Source organism: Takifugu flavidus, chromosome 2 (genome assembly GCF_003711565.1).
Source record: "Takifugu flavidus isolate HTHZ2018 chromosome 2, ASM371156v2, whole genome shotgun sequence".
Taxonomy (NCBI): domain Eukaryota; kingdom Metazoa; phylum Chordata; class Actinopteri; order Tetraodontiformes; family Tetraodontidae; genus Takifugu; species Takifugu flavidus.
In genome coordinates, this window is record NC_079521.1 from 3,731,048 (window position 1) to 3,755,809 (window position 24,762).

Genomic DNA, 24,762 nt, shown 5'->3' on the forward strand with positions numbered 1-24,762 from the left:
CTTGTGACCAGCTAGTTGTGCATGCAGACATTTGCTAAAAATAACCAGGCTTGGCGCATTCAGTCTGTCGTTGCAACATTGACTTTCACAGCCAGTGACGCTGTGCTGACTTTCCCATGTACATGCATATCATAATCAATACTACTGGATCAGCATAGACGGGACTCACATTATGAGATTTAAAAGGAGGGGATTTTTATAAGAGAGGGCTTTATTTGGCACCTGTATCAGAATTTCTCCCCTCAATTCAGAAAGTACTTTTAAATACATTTTAATTGAGCTATACGGACTTTGGTGTTTGAATTCAGTCCTTGTCCCAGTTTTCATGCGATGAAGAAAGTCAAGAACTGACGGGAACATGTCCTTGTCATGAGGTAGCTGTATGCATCTTTTCAGCAGGTTAATACGACCCTTTTCCAGTTGAACTATTACGTCTCATAGCTGAAGTCAGGTGGCAGCCTGGATTTTTTGAACAACCACAAGATGGGTAGTCGTACAGCTTTCTTTATTTCATATGCGATATGAATGATTTTCTAGATAAGATGCACGCTATCCCTCATGTTAATGACCAAATTTCTTGGATGTTATTTTTCCCGGGGTCATATGCCAGCAAGCGTTTGTGGAGTATGTGCACATGTGGTGTTTAGTTTAAGTGTGACTAAGACGTATATGTGCTGGTGATAATCCAATCACATTATCTGGGTGTCTTTAAGGCACATTTGCACTGCAGGATCTTCGGGATAATTTTAAGTTGCTATGGCTGTTGGTGGGTGTCTCCAATGCAAGTAAGTGCCCCGACGACCATTTGCGAAAATCTCCTGGGCCAGGCTTCAGAATTACTTGGGATAAACCTAGAACACAATGTGTTTTGGCACCCAACAGAAGAGCCTAGCAGACACCACTTCTCTCCATAGGAGAAGAGACCATGTACAAGAATACACAAACCAGAGTATTGCAAAACAACACCTGCTGTTTAATACTTAAACACGGTGATGTTTACACAGATAAAGTTTTCAACAATAGATTGGACCAAAGAAGTCACTCGTTCGAATGCTATAACTGCACATTTTAAAACAACGCAACCCTCGAGAGGGCTACGCAGGAGGAAGGGTTACTGCAGAGTTTCTGCCCCCAATATTTACCAGGAAATCCCGCAGTGGAAACCCGCCATTAGTCGGATAAGGAGGACTCCAGAATTATTTGGACTAACGCTTTTACAGTACATGCACTTCAGTTGTCCAGTTATAGCCAGTTTTTTCAAGTGTAATGTAAACGTAGAGACAAATATTTAAATATCAATGGATTTGAGACCAAAGCCATGCCATTCCCTCAATTTATGATGATTACTGAATAACTTTTTCAGTCTTTTGTTCTTTATATGCATGCTAAGCTATGTTATTTGGCAAAATGTCACTGTTTTATTGTAAATGTCTTGTGCACTTGAATGGTTTCTGCATGACAAAAGCCGGTCATGAAGGTGGACGCTCATGGAACAATAGTTCTAAGGCTAAAGGTACCGTCAACATCACTGCACTGTGAACCTGAGCTTGGAGAGAAACTATGAGTCAAGTATTTATTCTGTCACACAATGTTCAAGAATTTAAAACAAGTGAAAGGCAAATGTCTTCTTTCAGCATCGCCACTGCTCAAGTGTTCTGTCAATATGTTAAATCAACATCTCTGTTTAACAAGCAATGGGAACGAAACACTCTTTATTAAAATGTTATTCTTCAGACAGATCATATTTGTACACAGGTTTTAAGTTAGTTTAGTTGCTTGATTCAGCCAAGTGACATGTTTTTGTTGTTAGGATAAAAACAATATAAAATGGAGACAAAAACTTAAATAAATTGGTTGCTGATGTCTTTGGATTGCACTTTGAATTCCTAAATGTTGTTAATCAGCTTCTAATTAAAATAAAAAAAAGATTTATAATGTGACACTTTATGTGTTGAGGATCGGATTTTAGCAAATGGCTTTGGAAAATTAGTTTTACATAGAGTCACTCCGATGCCATTCTTATTCAGAGAAATAGAGAATGTGAAGGAAAGCTGAAATGATCGACATCTGCATTGTTTGGACTTGTCAGTGAGTGAACTAGTCATAGATAAAAGTGCGGAGTGGTTAATGACCCATCTTCTATCCTCTGTCTCCCTGCAGTTTGTGGTCCCAGTATTGACATTGGCAATGACATCAGTGAATTCAGGCGTCTAGAGAACTGCACAGTGGTGGAGGGCTACCTGCAGATTCTCCTCATCGGTGACAAAAACAACAACATCAACCAGGAAATCTTTCGCTCACTCAGTTTCCCCAAGCTGACCATGATCACAGATTTCCTACTGCTTTTCAGAGTGTCCGGCCTGGACAGTCTCAGTACATTATTTCCCAATCTAACTGTCATACGTGGACGAAATCTCTTCTACAACTACGCTCTTGTAATTTTTGAGATGACCAGCCTGAAGGACATCGGCCTGTACAGCCTCAGAAACATCACCCGCGGCGCCATTCGTATCGAAAAGAACCCCGAGCTGTGCTACCTGGACTCGGTAGACTGGTCTGTCATCATGGACGCCGAGTTCAACAATTACATCGCTGGGAACAAGCAGTCCAAAGAGTGTAGTGACGTTTGTCCAGGCATCATGGAGAGCAGCCCTCAGTGCAGAAAGACCATGTTCAACAACAACTACAACTACCGCTGCTGGAACTCCAACCACTGCCAGAAAGGTAAGCAGACTGCTTTGCTTGATAACATGTGAGAAATGGAAACTCTGAACAAACCTCCAGATTGTCGTAGCTGAGAGGTTTGGCGAAAGTTGACAATGTTTCATGGAGGAAGGAGTGTGAAGGCTTGCCTGTCTGATACAGTATGTCTGCAGTTTTTTGCATTCCGCTGCAGGTGTTCAGAAGTAAACTGGTGAAAAACATCCATTCCTTAGCCTCATAAGGTCAAAGTTGTCTATGAGTAATCGGCGTGATCTATTCCATTTCTTCCAAAAGTTGCTGTTGTCTGCCTTTTAGCAACAGTAAAATAATAATAATGCATTAAATGTCCTCAATAATTAGCATGATGAAAACACATTTAGAATGACTTGAATCAGTGTATAAATGCTGTGAGTGTGAGCTCAGAACTAAACTCTGTGTTTTGCATTCAGATGATGTGTTTTGGCTGACGGTGTGTATGTCTGGCTGCACTGTTTCCCCTGACGACTGGCGCCTTGCTGCAGACTCAACATGTTGATGTTTTCAGTCTTGTGACATAGAACTGTCGCAGGACTGTCCTGGGCTGTGTGCGTTTCCACTGACACACGAGTCTGAGGGTAGAAAGCGATGCGTGTTCCCATAAAGAATAGAGTCAGCACAGACAGAAAATCACTGGAAACACTGGTTCAATTCTTCGCAGGTATTAAGGGCTTGTTCATTTAATGTTGTAGAGGGTTTCTAGTAGAACTGGCATGTTGACGCAGCAGAGCTTGATCTAGTATTAGTACATTTCTAACACAATTTATTCCAATAGCTGCCAAAATAAAGTATTCTTCATTCAAATATTGTTGAAGTAGCAGAGTGTGGACACACTGGAAAAGAAACCAGATGGTTGAAGCACAGCTCTGTGCCCTTGAGTAAAGACACTGAATTAAGACTCGAGATGGATGCTAGCTGACACAATATCTCTGCACATGTTCAGCTGTGGTTGCATAGGCACCACCAGAAATGTTGTTTTGTGTTTGGAGTTTCAAAGGGTTCCCCGGGAGCTGCCTGCTGCTGTTCCAGGGTTCCACTGCATGATATTCACACTCCTATTTATAGAGAAACAGTAGCTTGTCCTGCTCAGTGATAGTAGCTTATAGAGTAACATGCAATATATATTTACAGTAATCTAATGCAATATATTATAATGTAACATGTAGGCATAGTATATAAAAGAGGAGCAAAACTCAGCACAACATATTAGAATTTGTTGGTTTTGGTTCAATGGACACAAAGATACAAAAAAGATGGTTTTATGTTATTTATTTTAATCAGTGACCTCATTGTGAGGCTTGATAGTCCATGACAGGCCATAAAACAAGTCAGCACATATGAGCAGTGCTGAGCCTTGATTGGCCTGTCTCTGAGGCTGGGTGGGGTTGAGAGGAATGGGTTGGGTGGGGTGCGTCTGCTGTGATGCTCATAGCTCCAGTTCTGCGTTTGCTGTTGTATATTTCCTCTAGAGAAGGGAGGCTGCAGTTGGTAATTTTCGATGAAATCATTCTGCTCAGCAGTAATCGGACAGAGGTGCCTGACAGTGTTTTAAACTCAGCCGCTGTGTTCTGTCAGCCTGCTGTGTGCTTCGATTAAGCTGTGACGTTAACTTTCCAGTAATTATCACTTATACTTTACTCACCTGAAGTTCTGCAGGATTCTTGAAAATAGAGGGCCTTGGGTATCTTTACTCTTACTACAACCAAGGAGACACTGAAACATTTCATTTATTTTTCACTTGTTTGCAAGCCCAATATTTTTGAACAATTAATTTTCCTGTTCCTTTGTGTAGTGGTATTTGTTCAGGATTCTTCGTGCTCATATTTACTTTTGTAAATACATTCACCTCTCTTTTTTAATTTATGTTCACGTCAACCTTTTTTGTAAGGGTATTAAAGGTTGTCTTGTCATCTTTGAGAAAAAATCACTTTCCAAAGGCTGGGGACTGATATATGAAAACAACTTTTAAATTGGTAACAAAACTTCATTTCTAGCTATTAACTTTTTCCACCTCTAGTTACATTTATGAAGTTAACTCAGAGGGAAACAGTAAGTGTATATTTGTGTGCAGTCACTGATCAGGCCTGTGGCTCTGTGTGCCACTGACTTCATATCAGAGGCTAAAAAAATCTTTTGAATGTCATTGCTGAGGAGAAAGCCTTAAATATTTTCTGTGTATGTTTACATAAGGACTTGGTGCAATTCTCATCATGAGCTCCTATTTAAAAAATAAAAAAAAAAAAAAAAATACATTTCAAACCTGATGAGCTGCGGAGTTTTTCAGTCTCATCAAATATGAGCATCACTGTCTATTTGTAGAACTGAACTGAAGCAGGATCAGAACGACCTTCAATGCAGCGTCTGCATCAGTGAGCTGTTTATTCCGAGCTGCAGGTAGAGTGGGCACTAACACCAGGCCTCATTTTAGTGAGGAAGGCTTGAGAAGGTGGTGTTCACCTGTTACTGGAATTCTATAACAATAGGACAGACATTTTGTCATTTATAATCAACACTCAAGTTTCGCTTGATCTGCTTTGGGATCTGCTGTTCCTGTACTCCTGTTGCCATGAACTGTTGCATCATGTCCTAAGGAAAAGACCTGTGTTAGATCGATACGTGCTGTTAGGAAAAGTTGATCACAATATTGTCAATAACCTGACGGGAAAGTACAATTGGGCCTGAAACTGTTACAGGAAAAGCAGCAGTTTCTCCAAACCATGTCCCTGCATGCTGGGAATGGAAAAACCACCATCTCCTGTACTCATAAACACACATGTGCTGATGCCTTTGAGTGGCGTGGGGGTTGTTTTTCCGTTGCTTTGTATGGTTTAAGGAGATGAAAGGACATCATCAAAGTACAAAGTAGGTCTTCAGGGATTTCCTGGCATGTTTCTTTCTGTTGTTGCCCCTGGGTGAAGAGATTACACATTACAACTATAGAGATTGTCTGGGCTACTATATTTAAATATACATAAATAATAGTTGGAAATATCCATCTTTTATGTCAATGTTCTTTTTGTTCTGGTCAGGAAAAGGAAAATATTTACAATTGCATCTCGTCCCATCATTTGTTAAAAATCAAGAGTAATGGAGGTTAGAAACGGATGGAGAAAATAAGCAGGGGAGCGAGTTGTGGAGTTGGTGGTGACCAGCCACCCTCCTCCTGTATTCTGCTTGGGTTTGGATGTGGTTGCTCTCTTGTTTATTTACCCAGTGCTTCTCATGCTAAATCGGAGGCATTTTAAACATATATTTTTGTGACGCTGCTTATTTTAGCCTCACTGATGTGGCTTTTTCAGATCTCCTGACCTTTAAATCGGGTTGTGTTGTGTTCCAGCATTGCGTTCGACATGATCTACTGTCAGCGGGATGAAGCTGGATTGTTCGGTGCCATGTTGTGATGCAGATCTATTAAAATTGGATGTATGTGGCGTAATGAATAAAGAAACACCACTCAGCTGCATGCTAGATGCGATTCAAGAAACATCCTCAGCATGCATCGTCCTACACCACTGACAGCTGTATGCAGTATACTGTAATCGGCAGTATGTGAACCTCCCTCACTGTGATGCAGGACTGCCATCTTGGAGATTGCGTATAATCTCATGTACTTCAGCGCAATTTTGTACTAAAGCTTTTTCTGACATTTAAAATTCAAAAGTTTAGGTTGCTCATGAACCCAAAATAATAAATAGCTTAATGAAGCTAGTGCTACAATAACTGCGCCTATAGGGTTTACTTCAGTCAGGACATAAATGTCATTTGTCTTGCCCAACCTCCAGTAAGAGCGACAACTTGAGTGACCAAAGCAACCAAAAAATTTTCAAATTTCCAGTCATGATAGTCTGAGGGCTCTATAGTCTGCTGCTGTTAGTTTGGATTGTAGTTTTGCAGAATGGGGAGAAGGATGTGAGAAAATCGGAGTTTGTAGAAAGGTTGAACTGAGAATTACATGCCACGGGCATGTTGCCAGGGGTTTACAAGCTTTTCTGTCAGCCTGGGCCTCCTCCAGCGTGCAGCATGAGCTACTCAGTAGGGTTTGTAACTCTCACTGGAATCCTGACTATGTAACAGTGTATTTTATTACAGTGCTGTGTTCTCGGGGCATGTGCATCTTTTGATATGTGTGTATTTTCTGATGTGCTGTTTATTTCCCCACTGGAGTCCCTCTGACACGCATGGTTTGATGCAGACACAGGATATCTGTTTCCATGCACCAGAATTAAAGGTGATTAATTTCAAACACTCATTTAATATTTTATGTTGCTCCTATTGTTATTCTATATATATTTCTGAGCATGCATGCTAGAAATGATCTACACTGGCTTAGACTGAGGTGTGTCAGCTTGACAGAGGGAGAGGATTTAGCACCTCCCATCAGCTGCTGTCGTGTCAGGCTAATTCTGTAGCTAATGCTACACATGCCAAAAATACCAGCCAGATCAGGGCAGACTGTAAAGTTCCATATTGAACTGACCTGCTCAGTGGAATGGCCTCTTTAGAGTCACAACTAGCTGTCCTTACCCTGTTAGTGTGCTGAATTTAGGGTTAACAAATCCTGGACAAAAGAAAGAGGAATTAAAGATCAACAAACTGTTTTATACAAACTACGCTGAAACAAAAATCACGGTTTGATTACCTGGTACAATGTCTTTGTCACATTAAGTCAATTTTAGATCATGAAACTTACTCAGAAAAATGACAGTGCTCATTTTTTTCTAGATCTGGAGTCATTGTTAACCTGCAGCCGGATGCTCTATTCTGATTAGTATAGTGACCAAATTAGTTTCAGGATCATTTTAGATCAGATGAAGATTCAGTGTTATTTATCTTTTTGTCACTCACTATATATCTATACATATTTAGTAGTGCAGTGCAAAGACAGGCAGGTGAAACCCACAAGGGATAACATGTTGTTGCTCCATGACTGCACTGGAGGGTTTTAATGAATGTAAATCAAGTACTGAGTGATCTGAGCACCAGCAGAGACGTCACATTTTCCAGACAGTCTGACTTGTGTGACCCAGCACTCAGGGCTTAAGGATGCCCAGGGACTGATGTCTGTCTAATCTCAGCTCTGATTAGCTCTAAACCATCATGCACTGAGTACAGACTGTAAAGGCCAAATTTCTCTCACTACCCACACATACATTTCTGATGTGCATCAGTTAATAAAAGATCAACCATCTGATAACTGTAGGTCTTTTAGAATGTGTGACTGTCCAGGAATAGGATTGTAGCTATCAATAAACAGTCTATATTTGATTTCTGATATGTTTAAGAACAAAAACGTGAGCAAATTTGATTGGGATGATCCTCATTGCGGATGCTGCTTCTGCCTGTGCAGTTTCATCTGTAATTGCTCGGGACGTATAGATGGTAGGGATGGCTCCACAGTGTCAGGATTAAGATCCCCCACTCTGGTCAAGACGAGCTGCAGCATCAGATTGACTGACATATACGTGAAGAATTATAGACTCTGATTTATGATGATTAATTTACTTTATTGTCATCCATTGTTACTGTCTGCTGCTCAAGGCTGCATTGAACAGCAGGTAAAACAGCGTATGTTGGTGTTAGCTTATCTGCATTGCTGTTGGCTCCAATATTCAGTGTCCAGTCCAGGAAATTTTCCCTTTTTGCCTGTGTTTTTACCTGATGAAAGCTCTGCATCAGTGAGATACGGTTTATCTCCAGATAGAACTCAGGTCTGCGAAAAGATTTGCATCAGAATTCTAAATTTCAAAACGTAAATAAGCAACAGAGGCAGGATCATTGTTGACATTGTGATCATTCACTTACAACCTTTTATCAACACTAGTAAATTAGTGTTAAACAGTATTTGTATTTCTGGCACCATTAGTTGATGTGCTTGGTGAACATTTTTAGCTTTATTACATGTAAATATCATCTCATAGTGTCACGTAAAATACAAAGACACCGCAGTCAAAACAATTTGAGCAGTAACATATAATAGTTTCATGTCACATTGTCAGAAGGTTCATGTTATCATGCTCTATTATAATCGATATACTTTGTCAGTAAGATGATGACATTTTCTTCCTTCAGATTTTTGGCCTAAGGATGTCAAGATGCTGTTTAGATGTTGATGAAAGATCAACATGACCTCACAATATTTTAAAAATGCTCTATAAGCACTGATGGTCTTTTCCTGATCTGGAAAGCACATTATAAATGTTTGCAAAGCCCCATTTGAGTTTGTCAAACTTCATTTGGTTCTTGGAGGCATCAACTGCCACTTTTGTTATCCTCATTTTTAATTATTTTATACTTAATATTTTAACTTTACACAAATGTTCTGTCAATACAAAACAAATTCTGGATTTATTACCTGCTGCATTTGTCTGTCTGCTTCTATTTTTAGGTTTCAACAGCATCTTATAGGGGTTACTGTGCCAGACTAAGTACAATCCCTGTCTGTGTGCCTTTGAGCCTGGCACTCCCAGTCTCGATGGGATCTAAGAGAAAAATGGATGGTTTATAGCTAATTTAGAAAATGCCACAATTACTCATGATAGCAGCATTTCAGGTCCTTTAGTATTGTGATTTTTCATCCATTTAAAGGTGGCATTTATCATTACATTGACAACATTTGATGATTACCACCCCTTGTGCCCCCTCACCCTGAGCCAGAAGATGGAGGCTGTCAGAGCTGGTAATTACAGGGACCGCTCTGTGAACCAGGCACATCCACGACTACTTTTAGTGAACAGTCACACCCATTCCTGGAATTCCTGAAAGAGAACATTACTGGTTTGGCTGTGTTGAAGTGCCTACTGTAATTATGTGGCCTTTAATTGTGCTCTGTTAACACTGTCAGACTGGGATGCTCTAGGACCAGGGACTAGGATCAGGCTCTTGTTAGTGGATTGCAGCGATGGATCAGGAATAATACATGAGCAAAATATTTCGACAACACAGTTAAACAATTGTGGATTCGATCAAGGTGGTTCAAGCAATGTATGCCTTTAAAATGTACGTGTGATCATCTAGTATGATAATTCAATGGTAATGCTGTCCAGTATACAGTGATATTTTGCCATAATTGTTCCATTTACCGTAATTTCAGGACTATAAGCTGCTACTTTTTTCCTACACTTTAAACACTGCAGCTTATTCTACGGTGCGGCTTATTTATGTTTTTTTCGTGGCGCACTATCACAACTATTGTGAATCAGTCATTTTTACTAACCCTCATCAACGTGGAAAATACTAGAAGAAAAGCATATGATGCGACTAAGTTAAAAGCGATCACTCTGGCGGTTGAAGAAGGAAATCGAGCTGCCGTGCGTAATCTTGGCATACATTACGGTAATCAATGGCGAGAAGGTGGAGACGCCAGCATACAGAACTTATCGAAAGCAAAAAGACGACGAAAGCTTCTAGACGTAAACATCGCAGATGGCCCGAGCTTGAAAACGTTCTGGAAGACTGGGTCAACACACAGAGAGCAGGCGGCCGCGGTGTTTCCGCTGTACAAATCAGACGGAAGGCAAAAGCAATCGCCACCGCAATGAAAATAGAAGATTTTAGAGGTGGGCCATCGGGGGTTTTAAATTGTTCATTGTTTGAGTAAAAAAGCATAAGCAACGTAATTTGTGTGTAGCTGATACAAACTTATATTTCAAGGTAGCTGCATTACAGACATCGTTAGGAAAAAAAGCATTTACCAGTAGAATATATTTGTTTATGTTGCTAAGTGGATTAAATTAAAAGAAAAGTTAAAAAGTCCTGACGTGATAAAAATTGGATTTAAGGTCTCTGTATAAACATACAAGTGAAAAGAGTGGCTGTTGTTTCTTACCTGTCTGTTTGTCACCCATCAGTGACTCGTCTCTTACGGTAATAAAAACATATACCGGTACTGAATGTTTTCGATCTAATTTTTCATATTACTAAATGGGATGCCTGCGGCTTATAATCCGGTGCGGCTTGTATAAGTACAAAATTGATTTTCTTTCTAAAATTAGATTATGCGTCTTATAATCAGGTGCGCTCTATAGTCCGGAAATTACGGTAATAGTCAGTTCAAACCTCATCACGAAATATCATTATTAATTGCAGCCTTGATGAGGTTGCCTGTATTTAGCTTGTTTTGACACATGACTTGTTAGCAGAGTCACACATCTTCCTGAAACCCCTCTCTTGATAGCTTTTGGAGTAAGCTATGTGGGCCATGTTGCTGTCTGGACCCAAGTATTTGATTTGTCTCGTATTTTCTAGGTTTGTCAGCACAGGGATGCCATGAATTCCTTCTGTCTGTAGTTTTAAAGCATCATCAGCTGACCAAGGTTAACATTTGGCGCTGTTTAGGCTGGTCTAAAGTCAACATTTAGTTTAACTGCTGCATTTGCTTTGTCTATGAGATCATTATATTATATACTGTATTGTCTGCTGTTTGGTAGCTTTAATGGTGGATAAGCCACTTTATTCCTATTGTATTTTGAAGAGTTAACTTCTTGAATAAATAAATTCAAAAAGTTTCCCTTTTTTAATCAGGTTTGAGGGAACTTGTTGACAAAATCAACATAATGTTAAATTGTCAGAGCAACACAGAAAACTATAAACCAAGCTGAAGCTAAAACCAAAAATCCACCATAATTATCTCAACCGTGAAAGGGTTTGTAGACCGAAACACCAAAATGTGATGCACTTTGAGCTGTGCAAATAATAACATTAAAATTACAGAGCAGCAGAATATCGCAGAGCATCGGGACTTCATCTTGTTTTGATTCATCCCCGCAAAGTGATGACACATTCAGAAAGGCAACACACGAGTTGATAAATTCTTGAAAGTTTATGAGGCCATTGCATCAGTTCAAAATGTGCCTATATTTGAATAAGTCGTATTATGAGATTAAAAACATCTGCATCTTTAAGAGCAAGGCAGAGCCTGATCCTCTGCTGTGTGCAGGGCAAACGACGGCATAGCTTTAGGGTTACAGATTCAACTGGACTGGAAACACTCTGCTGGAGCCAGCCAACCAACTGACACCTCTATATTCATCCTTTAGTCTGTTTCCTGTAATATGGGGGGGTGCTTCTAAAATATGTCTTGTAGTATTTTCTTTTTGAACTTGTCATTTATATATACCGGTGTATATATACATTGTTTTACAACATAGATATTGGTCCACAAATGGAGCTCCTCTCTCACTTCTTGGTGGACTGATATGATACCTGCTTGGTGAGCTAGCAACCAGCAGTACCCAGCACACTCTTTATCAGTTGATAGTTTGTGTCATAAATGTGCAAGATTTAATCTGTTAGGATTAGAAATTGTTGGCAGAGTGAGGGTTAGGCTCAGCCTTTCAGCCCAAATGGGAGTGATGACCTGGGAGAACTTCATCCCTGTTGTGTTCCTTTTAAGCAGACTGTGAGACCAATGACTGAAATTTATCTGCTGTATTCAGTTCATGCTAAGATTTTAGGCTTACTTTTTAAAAGTAGACAGAATTCCTGTGAATGCTGTGCTTAAATAGAAATTGCTAGTGTTCATCTTTCTGGCAATCTCAATATAAACATGGCCGTTGGGTTGCTGTTGTTCTCTCGGTGCTGTTCTCCATCTGTGTTGCAAACGGCCTGTTTATGAGCCTGGCAACCATCTTTCCAGTTAAAATGACTGCCTGGTATCTGCTGGGATCTCAGCAGTTGTTGCTGTGACTAAGTGCATTTACAGGCCTTCAAGAAAACCGAAGTCCTGCGTAGGCTTGATTACATCAAATGCACGTGGACACCTTAGCTCGATTAAAATCAACCCAGAGAACTCCAGGTGAAGTCGGACTAACGCCCTCAGATAGCTCAGCTTTGATTTGGGCCTGTGTGATCTCTGCATGTGCTAACTTTTGCTAGTATTTCGCTGCCCCCGTAGCACAAGCAACCCACTGAGTTGTTTACAGTTTGCTGTGTGATAGCAACCAGTAGGAAAACATGTGAAACTGTGGATCCTTGTTCTGCCAACGGGATTCAACCCGAGGACGACATACATGAAATTACGCTGGCATGCATTCAAAGAGGGAAATGGGTTTATGGAGTGATTTATAAACAAATCTATGCTGACTGGAAATCTGGCTGTTGGAATTGATGTACTGTGTGAAACTGGAAATAGCAACATTGTTGTGTTTCATCCATCATCATTATCTCTGTCAGACAAGACAACTGCGCCGTTGCTCTTTATTACTGACTTATATGGAGCGTTGGAGCACACTGCGGAGGGTGTGCAGTGTGTAAACTGACATTTGGTTTTTCCATTAACATTTCAGTGAACACACCACCGAAGAAAAGTTGCCATGTCTTGTCTTCATCAGGAACAGCGAACGTTGCAAAATGCTCCAAAGCATTTATCTACTGTTAATTTTTGAGCATTGTCCCTTTTCATGATGGGAGAATCTTGTGGTTTTTGTGAGGATGCCGGATCGACTGGATCATGAAATTATACCTTTTCAGTTCCATCAACAGCGGAACCAGGCACATAATGAATGAATTGAAGGTATAATATCAATGGTAATTTTAGACATTATATTATTGCTCTACAATGGTAAGATTGTCATTATAAACCCAAACATTGAATGAGTCTCCTGTACTTTCTATGACAACATGGGATTGCATGTTATTATTTTAAACCCTTTAAGAAAAAAATGCATCAATTCAGTTTCCACCTCCTGTGCTTTTGTCCTCTTTCCGGGTGTGAAAAAGACCAGGAAGGTTTCCCGATGGTCGCTTATCTCAGTTTCACATTAAGAAGAGATCTTTATCCCACTAAATGCACTGAATATTGATGGGCAGAATGGAAAAGGTGACAGGCAGTCATTGGCAGCTCCATAAGACCTACATTTGTCACTGTTTAAATACACTGTGTACATGTAATTATTGCACAAATTATTCAAACGCTGAATAATTTACCAACGTTTAACTCTGATTCATTCTGACCAGCCTGCTGGGCGTTCCATTTTCTCCTGGGTGGCCTTAAAATGAGCAAGACAGACAACCTGTTGTTCAGAAAAAGATGGTCTGTGCCACTACTGTGCTTTCAACACAACTGGTTGATTAATTCCAATTCCATTCATCTCTGTTTATATAGCTTCTGTTGCAATTAAAATTGTTACTAGGTGTGCTAGAGAAACCTTTCCCCTTGATCAGGAATAAACCTTGAGCAGAACCAGGCTCATATTTGAGGACCCACCTGCTGATGGCCAGCTGGGCAGAGATGAAGGAGAGGGGATAGATAAAGAGAATAGACACACATCATGCAAATACATAAATTACAATGAGCTGTCACTACTAGAGCTGAGCGGTTCAGTGGGGTCAGAGGTCAGCAGGTCAGTGCACAGCTGGGAGGTTGGCAGTACCTGTAGGTTCAGAGAGGAACAGTTGATAAGATAGTAATGACTAAGGGTCAATTGCAGTTGATAGTTGATTTTTGTCTCCATTACATGTTTTTTTAAAATAAGGTAACAGCAGTTACGCTGACAGCCGTGCACATAGCTTTCTACAGATTTATGATATGATGCGGCATTCATAACACGGCCAGGCTCAAGCGGAACACAGCCAGATTACTAACCCGGGTGGTTATCTATTGGCCTCAGGTGCTGTCAGTCCTCCCTCCGGGCCTGGTACACCCCCCTGTATTCATCATGCAAACACACTACCCACACTCCAATTACACTTCAGGAATAGATCCTCTCCTTCCTAACCCTCTCTTTTCCCTCCTTAAAAGCAGGAAGCAATAAATGATCAAAATTGCACCTTTCCTGCACAGCTGCCATCAGGTTGTGTTGGAGGTGAAGGTGAGAGGGTGAAGGGGGCTCAGAGTGGAGAAAGAACATTCTGTTCCAGAAGAATGTGGCACTGGTTCTCTTTCTTTGACCATTCTGATGTGTAGGTGGGACCACACATCATGGAATTTTTGAGTTTAGGCTTGTTTCTTTGTTCAAAGAGTATTTAATATCTTCCAGTATCAGAGTATATTGCATAATCACTGTCTTGTCAAGTGGTGATTTTGTAGATAAAAATCTATCCCAGCATCCAAAAGAAGAACTCAAGATTCTGTTCATTTTTTTATTTTCATATGTACAATAATTACAGTAGCAATCACTGGCAATGAAAGTATTGGGTCTCAAACTCTAAATATAACAAGAACTAATCTCTCAAAGAACCGCTCCGCTTCGAACTGTCATGGACAATGACAGAGGATATCCTGGGCTACCCAGCACCAGTACCGGAATCCATAGTTTTAGATCTGTGGCCAATACTGTGGCACATCAGCCTACAAAAAGTTCTATTTATTGAATGTTGTTAATGGGAAAAATGTTCTTAAATAAGGCACCCTAACCATATAAAATTATCTAATTTTGTCATCTTCCAAAGACATTTTTAAGTTTATTGTTTATTTACAGTATATATGTATGTTATATGTTTATTTAATTAACTGTTGTTGAGCCCGATTCAAGCCCAACAACATGCTTGTGTGTGCATAACTTAAACATAACGTTTAACTTCAGAGCACAGTAAAAGAGACATTTTACTTTTAAGAAGCCAAGTTCAAGACAGCAGATCTCTCTTAAATCTGTCAAGGAATAAAGTGGATTCTACAGTGTGTGGCCAAGTGACACTCGATTTACATCAGACACATGCTTTCAACCCAGCATCCGTTGTTTTCAGCTTCAGAAGTGGTACTAACGTGACCCCCCCGTCCTGACTGAAACACTGATGGAATGTGTGCGGATGATGAAGTTTTAACAGTTGGCCTCTTCTTCGGACTGCTGTCCAGTTGGACAGAGGTTTTTTATTTACTCAGCATTCTCTCAACAACCCAAAAGTTTGTTGAGTTTGTGTTTAAACACGACCTCTGGATAACCTTAGTGGGGAAACGATTGTCATCAGTCAAGCAGCTGAGTTTCACCCACAGAACTACACAACACCGTGGTGGGTGACCCTCTGACCATCTGGGGAGTCTGGGGGTAACTTTGCAAGGGACAAAATGTAGTTTGAGTTGTTTCACTGCTTCATAGCTTTATTGTGGTTTTGATTAGTTAATGTGTTTGTGTACAGTGTTACTTTACTAAGCAATGCTTCATAAACCTTGACAATATCAGCTGTTTTCCCCTCACCTTTGTCAGAAAGGTTGTTGGTTTGAGTAGTGCAGCTATTAGGTTATGGAGGAGTTTGGCCACTTTGGTGGTGCCAGTAATGTAGATATAGTTAGATATGTAGGTTGTATTATTTTTCAAAGTTTCTTGCTCACTAAGAGACTGGATCAGAGGATGGTAGTCTCATATATATGGTTTCTTTCTGCAGCTCGTGAAAACCATTTTTAAATGCTGATCAGATACCACTGCAGCTGCAGTTGCTGGATTTGTCATTGTAAATCTTCTCCAAACAGCTAAACTGGGATCCACATCAGTGAGCCCACCCTGCAAACAACTGTTTGACAAAAAACTCTGACACACTGTTTATTGGATGTGGTTTCTGTTAGATTTTTAACAAAATAATCATGTGAGAAGCCGGCCTGCAATATTAGTAGGCCTTGATTTCCATCTTCATAGGGAATGACAAGTTCAGGACAAGAGTCAGGCAAGAATCAATTGGATTGATGATTGGTTGATGACTGACTGAATGCCTGTTTTAGTTCATATAATGCAAATGGGGGGACACTCTTCTTAGTGTGGATGTTTGTGATATTTTTCAATAATGGCTCAACATCTGAACCGTCATGATTTCTTTGACCACTGATGTTTGGGTGGTTTCATTTCAAATGATAGAACACTGTACGTGTTGGTGACTTTGTCCATTATTGCAGTTAATAAACAAACACTTATGGTAGAGAATGGTCAAGCCTGGATGCTTTCTTCACATCCCTAATAAGACAATTTCTTGCTGATACAATAAACAGAGAAGTGTTAAATTGTTTTCCTTAACTGCCTGTGCTGAAGAACATTCAGTTCTTTTTTATGGTGGCTTTCTGTCAATTAACTGAACATAAATTAAAAGAGAAATATTTTGGTACGCCCAGGTATAATTCTGTCTTCTGTGCTTTCTCCAGAGTGCCCAGAGAAGTGTGGACAGCGAGATTGCACGGTGGATGGTGAGTGCTGCCACCCCCAGTGCCTGGGCAGCTGCACACTCCCTGGGAGTGATACAGCCTGTGCTGCCTGCGTGCATTACTATCATCAAGGGCGCTGCGTGGCTGAATGCCCACCTGGCACCTACAAGTTTGAGGGCTGGCGTTGCGTCAGCGTGGAATTCTGCTCCAAAGTGCACCTACCTGATCCTCACACTTTTGTCATCCACGGGCAGGAGTGCATGCCTGAGTGTCCATCAGGCTATACACGCTCGACGACAGACAAGTAAGCAACACAAACTTAACAAAATCTACTGGTCGATACAATAACTGAATTTCCCACAAATGCTAAAATAGGTTTTCATAGACTTGGAATTCTGGAGGTGTAATTTATTCTGGAAGAACCCAATTTTTAAATTGACATAAATGTAGGATTAACATTCGGGGGAGCAGTGTTGACAGCAGTTTACTTTCATTCTCTGTCTGTCTCCAGTATGTCCTGCACAGCCTGTGATGGTCTCTGTGATAAAGTGTGTGAGGGGGAGGAGAAGGTCATCGACTCGGTGGACGCCGCTCAGTCTCTCAAAGGCTGCACCGTTATCAAAGGCAACCTGCACATCAACATCCGCAGAGGCCGTAAGTTCTGCACAGTAACACAACCAGACTGCAGTTGAAATGTTTCCATGGTGATGTGCATGTGACACAGTCATTCTGCAGAAAAGATGAAAAGACACCAGGAAGTCTCATAAAGCTTTTGTATCCAATTTCCCCATCTGCAAAAGTCAGCTGTTTCTTTAAGCCCCCTGACCCGAGACGAGCTGAATCGGAATCCATTTGTTATTTCCATAAAGTCTCACTTTAAAAGTGTTTAGCAAAGCCAAGCATGACCTCCTTAAATGACTTTTCTCAACAAATCAAACATATTTGGTGAACTGTCAGAGATGAACCTGGGAATGGTACGTGTGTTTGTGTGTTCAGACAACATGGTGGCCGAGCTCGAGAGCTTCACCGGCTTGATTCAGCGAGTTAAAGGTTATGTGCGGATCAGACATTCACACACTCTGAACTCCCTGGCCTTCCTACGCAGCCTCAGATACATCGATGGAGAAAACCTCCTGGATGAGTACGATCACACACACACAGCCACACCCACACCCACACAGCTAAACATCTGGATGATGGTTGGGGTTTCTCTATTGTCTGTGTGTTCATTTTACTCTAGTGTTTTTGTGGAAGTTCAGGGTCCTCCTGAATTATGTCTGTGGCCAATATGTGATAATCTTTTTTTATCTTTAGTTGTGTTTTCAAGAGTTGCTGTATTAATGAAGATGGTGCTGTTTGTTTTGTCTGTGAAGGTGCCACTTGTGTCAGGCTAACTGAATGTTTTGGGTTGATAACAGCAGCGTCTTCATTTTTTTAAAAAAAGGGACATTTCTGGCAAACCCAAGAGCAGATGTTCCTCTTTTATAAGACCTTGAATACTAAACAACAGTGGTTCTTCGGAGGGATATGTCAGGCTCCGATTTCTGTTCTCCTTGAGCTGCAAGGAATTTCTGTCCCAAGGTCCACATTACAGCCATTCCGGAGCGTCTGGATTCTTACACAGTGACTCATAACTGAGAGTCTTCTGAACCTGTTCCACTATATGTTGAAGTGTGTCTGAGCATTACACTCCAGACTGCTCATTGTGCGCTTTTCCACTATACAGTTAGAAAAACTTTGTCCCCTATGGTCTTCAGTCCCACATGACTCGCAGTACACATTGTCCATCCACACTGAAGCTTCTGTGAAGACCAGAGAATCATTATTCCCTCTCAATTTAGCTGTTTTTTCCCTCCAGTATGTATGCCTTCTCAGCGTTTGACAACCATCAGCTCCAGTATCTGTGGGACTGGTCTCAGCACAACCTCACAATCAAGACAGGAAAACTATTTTTCCGAGCCAACCCTAAGCTGTGCATGTCTGAGATTCACAAGATGTGGGAGAAGACGGGCATCCAGGGCCGCTTTGATGAGAGCGATTTCCGAAACAACGGCGACCGAGCCAGCTGTATGTGTCACGTCAGCTTTTCTTTTTTTCCAGTGAGTTTTACTTGAAATATTGTGAATAAGTTTGATTCCAACTTTGGTTTCCACAGGTGAAAGCACTATCCTTGCATTTACATCAAACAGTACCAGTAGCACACGGATCAAACTGACCTGGCAGCGGTACAGACCTCCTGACTACAGAGACCTCATCAGCTTTATCGTCTACTTCAAAGAGGCGTACGTTTTCCTTACCATTAGTAGTTCCTTTCTCTTGACTGGGTGCTGCTAATTGTAGTTCTAGAATTTGTGCAAAGGCACAAATATACACTGTCACTTGATAATAGCAAAATTCTAAAAACCATAATTTGAAAAAAAAAATCCCACAAAAATATTGTGTTGGGTGCCATGACATCATCGTTATTGTAAAATGTCTTCTTCAGATGTCTCCTTTTATATGTTATTATGGGTGTCTGTGTGTGTGTGTTGTAGTTCAGTAAAATAGAGGATGTGGTAACAGGTACATGTGTGGTGCACATATGCCATTTCTGTGGTTATGTGTTACGCTGACAATATTTCCTGTCGCCTCTACACACAGATCTCATTTCTGTTCTGTGAGCAGTGTTAAAATGTTTTCCTTATTCTTTTTGTCAGTGTTACACATACAAAGTATGATTTTACGCAACTTGGCTAAAATGTCATCCGTTAATGATTAAGTTATTTTCCCCAGACCTTACCAGAATATCACAGAGTATGAGGGCCAGGATGGTTGTGGCTCCAACAGCTGGAATATGGTGGATGTTGAGCTGAGACAAGACCGAGACTCTGACCCCGGGGTCCTGCTGTCTGGCCTGAAGCCCTGGACACAGTACGCTGTGTTTGTGAAGGCCATCACACTTGTGGTGGAGAACAAGCATGTACCCAGTGCCAAGAGCAAGGTCGTCTACATCCGCACACGTCCTTCAGGTTAATATGACAAGTTGATATGTCACCAAGGTTACTGGGAAAGATCTGTTGCTTTTGGGTTTTCAAACAGATGGAATGATTGTTTTGTGATGTTTTTGTGGATACAGTCCAACCATGCTGTAAGAGGTGGAGAGCAAAACTGTTTTAGTAAACACAGCTGCAAGTTAAAGTGATGGGAGACAACCTGATTTACAAAACCTCCAGCATAATTACATGAAACCACGGCTTTAAGTAAATCCAGCTGCTATTGTGCTTTGGTCTGAGAGGCAGAAAAGAGAAGTTATTAGGGTTTTTCAGAACTAAGGTTTACACTTTGAAGCACCCACAAAGAGAGTCATTTAGTTCTTTGTTTCTCTGCCAGCACCCTCTATGCCCCAGGATGTTCGAGCATACTCCAACTCATCCACACAGCTGGTGGTGCGCTGGTCACCACCCGTCTCTGCAAATGGAAACCAGACTTATTACTTGGTCAGATGGCAGCAGCAAGCCGAAGACAGAGAGCTTTATCAGCACAACTACTGCTCTAAAGGTGCACACATCCTAATATTTCTTTGACCTGGTGCTTCCTGGGATGTACACCCAGAACAGTCTTGGTGTTGTGTGTTGATTGGTTACTTGAATGTCTGCCCTTTGTGTGTGAACAGATGAACGTTAATGTAGTGATCTGAATACTCAAGGATCATTACAGTGCTACATAAAAACACTCCATGGTTGATTATATGAATGTCATAAAAAAACAACACATTGCTTGTTTCAGAGCTGAAGCTCCCCATAAGAATTGCAGCCACGGGTGTAGGGGACCAGGAAGAGGACACTAAGCCCACTAAACCAGATGCTGATGGACCAGAGAAGGGTCCGTGCTGCCCCTGTCCCAAATCGGTGGAGGATCTGGAAGCTGAGGCTGCTGACGCCTCTTACCGAAAGGTTTTTGAAAACTTCCTGCACAACTCCATCTTTACACCAAGGTACACAGGTCTTTTTTTTGTTTTAATCTAAAGATTCAAATGGTCTAAATGATTCATCTGAGCTCCATTGAAGCCTCACCTGTTGATTCAGAGTAGGACTGCCTTAAATTACATTGGTACAATTTAATGTTTAGATTTCGAACCATTTTTATGGATGAATGAATCCAAGCCTAAAGTGAATGTTTCACATTTGGTGATGCATCTCTTAGTTATTTTGTCACACTAATGTTCATTCTGGGAATTCGTCTTATACATTACACTATTCTGACTGGAAGAAATGGTCCCTTGTGATCTGTTGATAGTTCTTCTGATCTTTTAATGTTCTGCACTCTTTCACATGTTTGTGATGTCCCCAACATACAGTATTTCTGTGTAAAGCCCTTTTTTTACTTTTACAGTTTAACACACACAAGAGATTTAGGTGGAGGCAAGTACAGGGACTTTATTCCTAAACACCATTTGACATTATTCTGAAGGCCACTCCAACCCACCTTATTGTTATTTTTTGAAATATATGAAAATATAAATTTGGAAAATGTTATTTTTTCGACAGCCATAAAACTACAAAATTGACATCCTCATCTGGAAGAGCTGTTCAACAAACTTTTGAAATTCAATATATTCTTATTTATCCTGTCTTAATCTGCTGTTTATGTTTGATATATCATAAAATTATTACCCTTCTTTTTTATTGTTTATAATATTGTAATCCACTGTATCCACTTGTATTCATTGTGAATGCGGTCATGATTGGGAAAATGACTTGCAATTAACTTGCTAGCGTCAGGATATTTGAAGAAAAACCCTTAGTTAGAAATTAGCTGCGCAGCTTTTCTTTTGAAGAGAATCTGTTTGTTAAATAAGGTCCGCTGTAAGAAATTGCTTGTGTGTTACCATTGTTGTTTACCTCATGTTCAGTGTATGTCTGCTGTACATTTTCATCATGTTTCTAATTTTTAACGCTTCTTTCAGATGAGAAGAAACCACTTCAACTGTAATTACGCTGGATTTTGTTGTGTTGGCCCCCTTTTTCTAAAGTTTGTTGATTATCTTCTCTCTCCAGGCCTCCAGATCGACGCCGGCGAGATGTATTTGGTGTAGCCAACTCCACACACTGGCCTCACAATAGGCTTCCCATCAACAACAGCACAGTTTCCTCTGTCCAGGCTGGCAGCAACAGCAGCAGCAGCAGCAACAGTGGTGACAACGTAGAGCCAGTGGACAGAGAGTTTGAGTTCACTGAGCAGTCTGTGACGGAGCGCGAGCTGCAGATCTCTGGCTTAAAGCCTTTTACAGTTTACCGAATCGACATCCATGCCTGCAATCGTCAAGTTCAACGTTGCAGCGCTGCAGAGTTTGTCTTCTCCAGAACCAAACCCGCAGGTGAATGAATTTACGCTAGTGAGTGTTGCTTCACTTCCAACTTTTCTGTTTACCTTGGCGATATTTTTCCCACAGAAAAGGCCGATGATATACCTGGTACAGTGACCTGGGAAGGCCATGAGGACTGGGGGTTCCTGCGCTGGCCAGAGCCACATCACCCCAACGGACTAGTCCTCATGTATGAAATCAAGTTTAAACTGGCCTCTGAGGTAAGCTCCCACCAAAGGGTTCAGCCAATGTAAAGCCACAAGACTGCATTTCCCCTCTGAGAAATGTGCCGACTAAGATAGCTGATGTGCTTTGTGGTAAAGGAATAAAGGGAATATGGGTTCTGACATGACTGATAATATGTAAACAGAATCGTGACATATAAAAAATCACCAACATTCTTTCAGATCTGCAATTGTTTCTGAAAAGAAGCAACCATAGCAACAATTTCACGTTCTGGATATTGTACTGTGAAATCTGTGAGAGGCTGTCAGTCAAAAGATTATTTTGTCATCAAGTGAGCACTTATTACACAAGGATTGTTTGATTGAGATTGATGTAAACACCATTAAGGCATAATATTTAATTCTGGGCTTTAGAAAGGTCTTGACAGGACACATTTGTCACTGTCACATTTTAATTATATGCTGTTAGCCGTTATAAAACAAGGTCATTTTCCTTCATGAGTTGTGATGGAAAATATCAGCTCCCTGAAATGAGAGTCTGACATGTTATTTAGAGGTTCTTTAAACATTACAGGTCATTAATACAACTCGCCTGGTAAATAGTTGTAGGAATTGTTCTTGTGACCCATTTTAATGTAATGCTACAACTGCTAAAATGGTAATCTCCTTGTGATTTATTTCTCACGTTCCTAAGATTCAGCCTGTAAATGTCATCTCTTGTCCCGTTCATTTACCAGAGCGAGAAGCATGAATGTGTCTCTGGTCAGATGTATCAGACTCAGCGCGGCGTTCGTCTTTCCAACCTCAGTCCAGGAAACTACTCGGTCCGAGTCAGAGCAATTTCCCTGGCTGGAAATGGCTCGTGGACACACATTCTGGACCTCTATGTGGCTGAAAGTAAGCCTCGGAGAAATGTCTGCTTTGTTGACATCTGTGTTTAAATATTACAAGTATACTCCATGTTTAATAACCAAACTGTTTGACCCAACAGGATATCAAAACATCCTCTTTGCTATGATCTTCATTCCCATTGCCATCGTCTTCTTCATCTGCCTATTAGTCACAATGCTGGTGGTGCTCAACAAGAAAAGGTACTTTTTTCAAATGATGAAATATGTTTATAATGACAATAATTTCTGTTATTGTTGAGACTGCAGTATGCATTAGCATAAATCAGAGTGAAAGTAATATTAATTGTTGTTGTTTTGTTTTTGTCAGGAACAGTGACAGACTTGGAAATGGCGTCCTGTATGCCTCTGTTAACCCAGAGTACTTCAGTGCTGCAGAAAGTGCGTGCGCATGTGTGTGTGTGATACACATAGTTATTAACTTTTCATTAAAACTTTACTAATTTCCTCTAGTGTACGTGCCGGACGAATGGGAGGTGGCCCGAGAGAAGATCTGCCTGAGCCGTGAGCTTGGTCAGGGCTCCTTTGGTATGGTGTACGAGGGCCTTGCAAAGGGTGTGGTCAAGGATGAGCCAGAAACCCGTGTTGCTATCAAGACCGTCAATGAGTCTGCCAGCATGAGGGAGAGAATCGAGTTTCTGAATGAGGCCTCAGTCATGAAGGAGTTTAACTGTCACCATGTGGTGTGTACACACACACACACACATACACAGATGCATAAACCAAAGAGGGTAAGTCAATTCTATCATGTGTGGCATTCGCGCAGGTTCGTCTCCTGGGAGTAGTTTCACAGGGCCAGCCCACACTCGTCATTATGGAGCTGATGACCCGCGGGGACCTGAAGAGCTACTTGCGCTCTCTCCGTCCTAAGGAGGTAGAGTCTGAGCTGATGCTTCGCATCAGGTCCACGAACAACTGATGTCTGTTGTTTGTTGATTTCAGTAGGATTTGATTGCATTGAAACCTTGACAATGGTCTCAAGGCTCTACTGTTCAGTGGAGACGATTACAATATACACTTGAGGGGAGCACAAACCCTTTTACTTAGCTAAAGACTCTTTGTTGTACCTGTCTGCAGCAGCAGTGGTCGAGTCTGTCTCTCCCGCCCTTAAAGAAGATGCTGCAGATGGCTGGACAGATCGCTGATGGCATGGCTTACCTCAATGCTAACAAGTTTGTCCACAGAGATCTGGCTGCTAGAAACTGCATGGTGGCTGAGGACTTCACAGTAAAAATTGGAGGTAATAGAATGTGAGGAGTAGAAGGTCCAGTGGGGGTGTAAAATGTCTAATAGGTGAGAAAAGTCACTGGGTAAACTTATTCGTGTGTGTCTGTCCACTCTCGCGAGCAGATTTCGGCATGACGAGAGACATTTATGAGACCGATTACTACCGTAAAGGAGGTAAAGGTTTGCTCCCCGTCCGCTGGATGTCCCCTGAGTCTCTGAAAGATGGAGTCTTTACCACCAACTCTGATGTGTGGTAAGTAAAAATGGTGGCTTCATTTTCTCTGTTTACAGCTGAGA

General features: G+C 41.1%; 1 protein-coding gene across 2 annotated transcripts in view; it reads left to right on the plus strand.

Annotated features, from left to right (window-relative positions):
* Nucleotides 1-24,762, plus strand: part of LOC130514606 (insulin-like growth factor 1 receptor) — a 35,782-nt gene that overhangs the window by 5,857 nt on the left and 5,163 nt on the right. Inside the window, exons 2-19 of one of the 2 annotated variants that reach the window (XM_057014263.1) lie at nucleotides 2,161-2,724; nucleotides 16,802-17,105; nucleotides 17,313-17,455; nucleotides 17,798-17,942; nucleotides 18,660-18,868; nucleotides 18,957-19,083; nucleotides 19,574-19,809; nucleotides 20,171-20,338; nucleotides 20,567-20,774; nucleotides 21,838-22,157; nucleotides 22,233-22,366; nucleotides 23,068-23,227; nucleotides 23,322-23,421; nucleotides 23,549-23,619; nucleotides 23,692-23,921; nucleotides 24,005-24,112; nucleotides 24,319-24,478; nucleotides 24,589-24,718. In XM_057014263.1, the coding sequence (XP_056870243.1) occupies nucleotides 2,161-2,724; nucleotides 16,802-17,105; nucleotides 17,313-17,455; nucleotides 17,798-17,942; nucleotides 18,660-18,868; nucleotides 18,957-19,083; nucleotides 19,574-19,809; nucleotides 20,171-20,338; nucleotides 20,567-20,774; nucleotides 21,838-22,157; nucleotides 22,233-22,366; nucleotides 23,068-23,227; nucleotides 23,322-23,421; nucleotides 23,549-23,619; nucleotides 23,692-23,921; nucleotides 24,005-24,112; nucleotides 24,319-24,478; nucleotides 24,589-24,718 (3,517 nt within the window). Of the gene's footprint in view, nucleotides 1-2,160; nucleotides 2,725-16,801; nucleotides 17,106-17,312; nucleotides 17,456-17,797; nucleotides 17,943-18,659; nucleotides 18,869-18,956; nucleotides 19,084-19,573; nucleotides 19,810-20,170; nucleotides 20,339-20,566; nucleotides 20,775-21,837; nucleotides 22,158-22,232; nucleotides 22,367-23,067; nucleotides 23,228-23,321; nucleotides 23,422-23,548; nucleotides 23,620-23,691; nucleotides 23,922-24,004; nucleotides 24,113-24,315; nucleotides 24,479-24,588; nucleotides 24,719-24,762 lie in introns of both variants that reach the window. The other variant, XM_057014253.1, reaches the window with a different exon arrangement.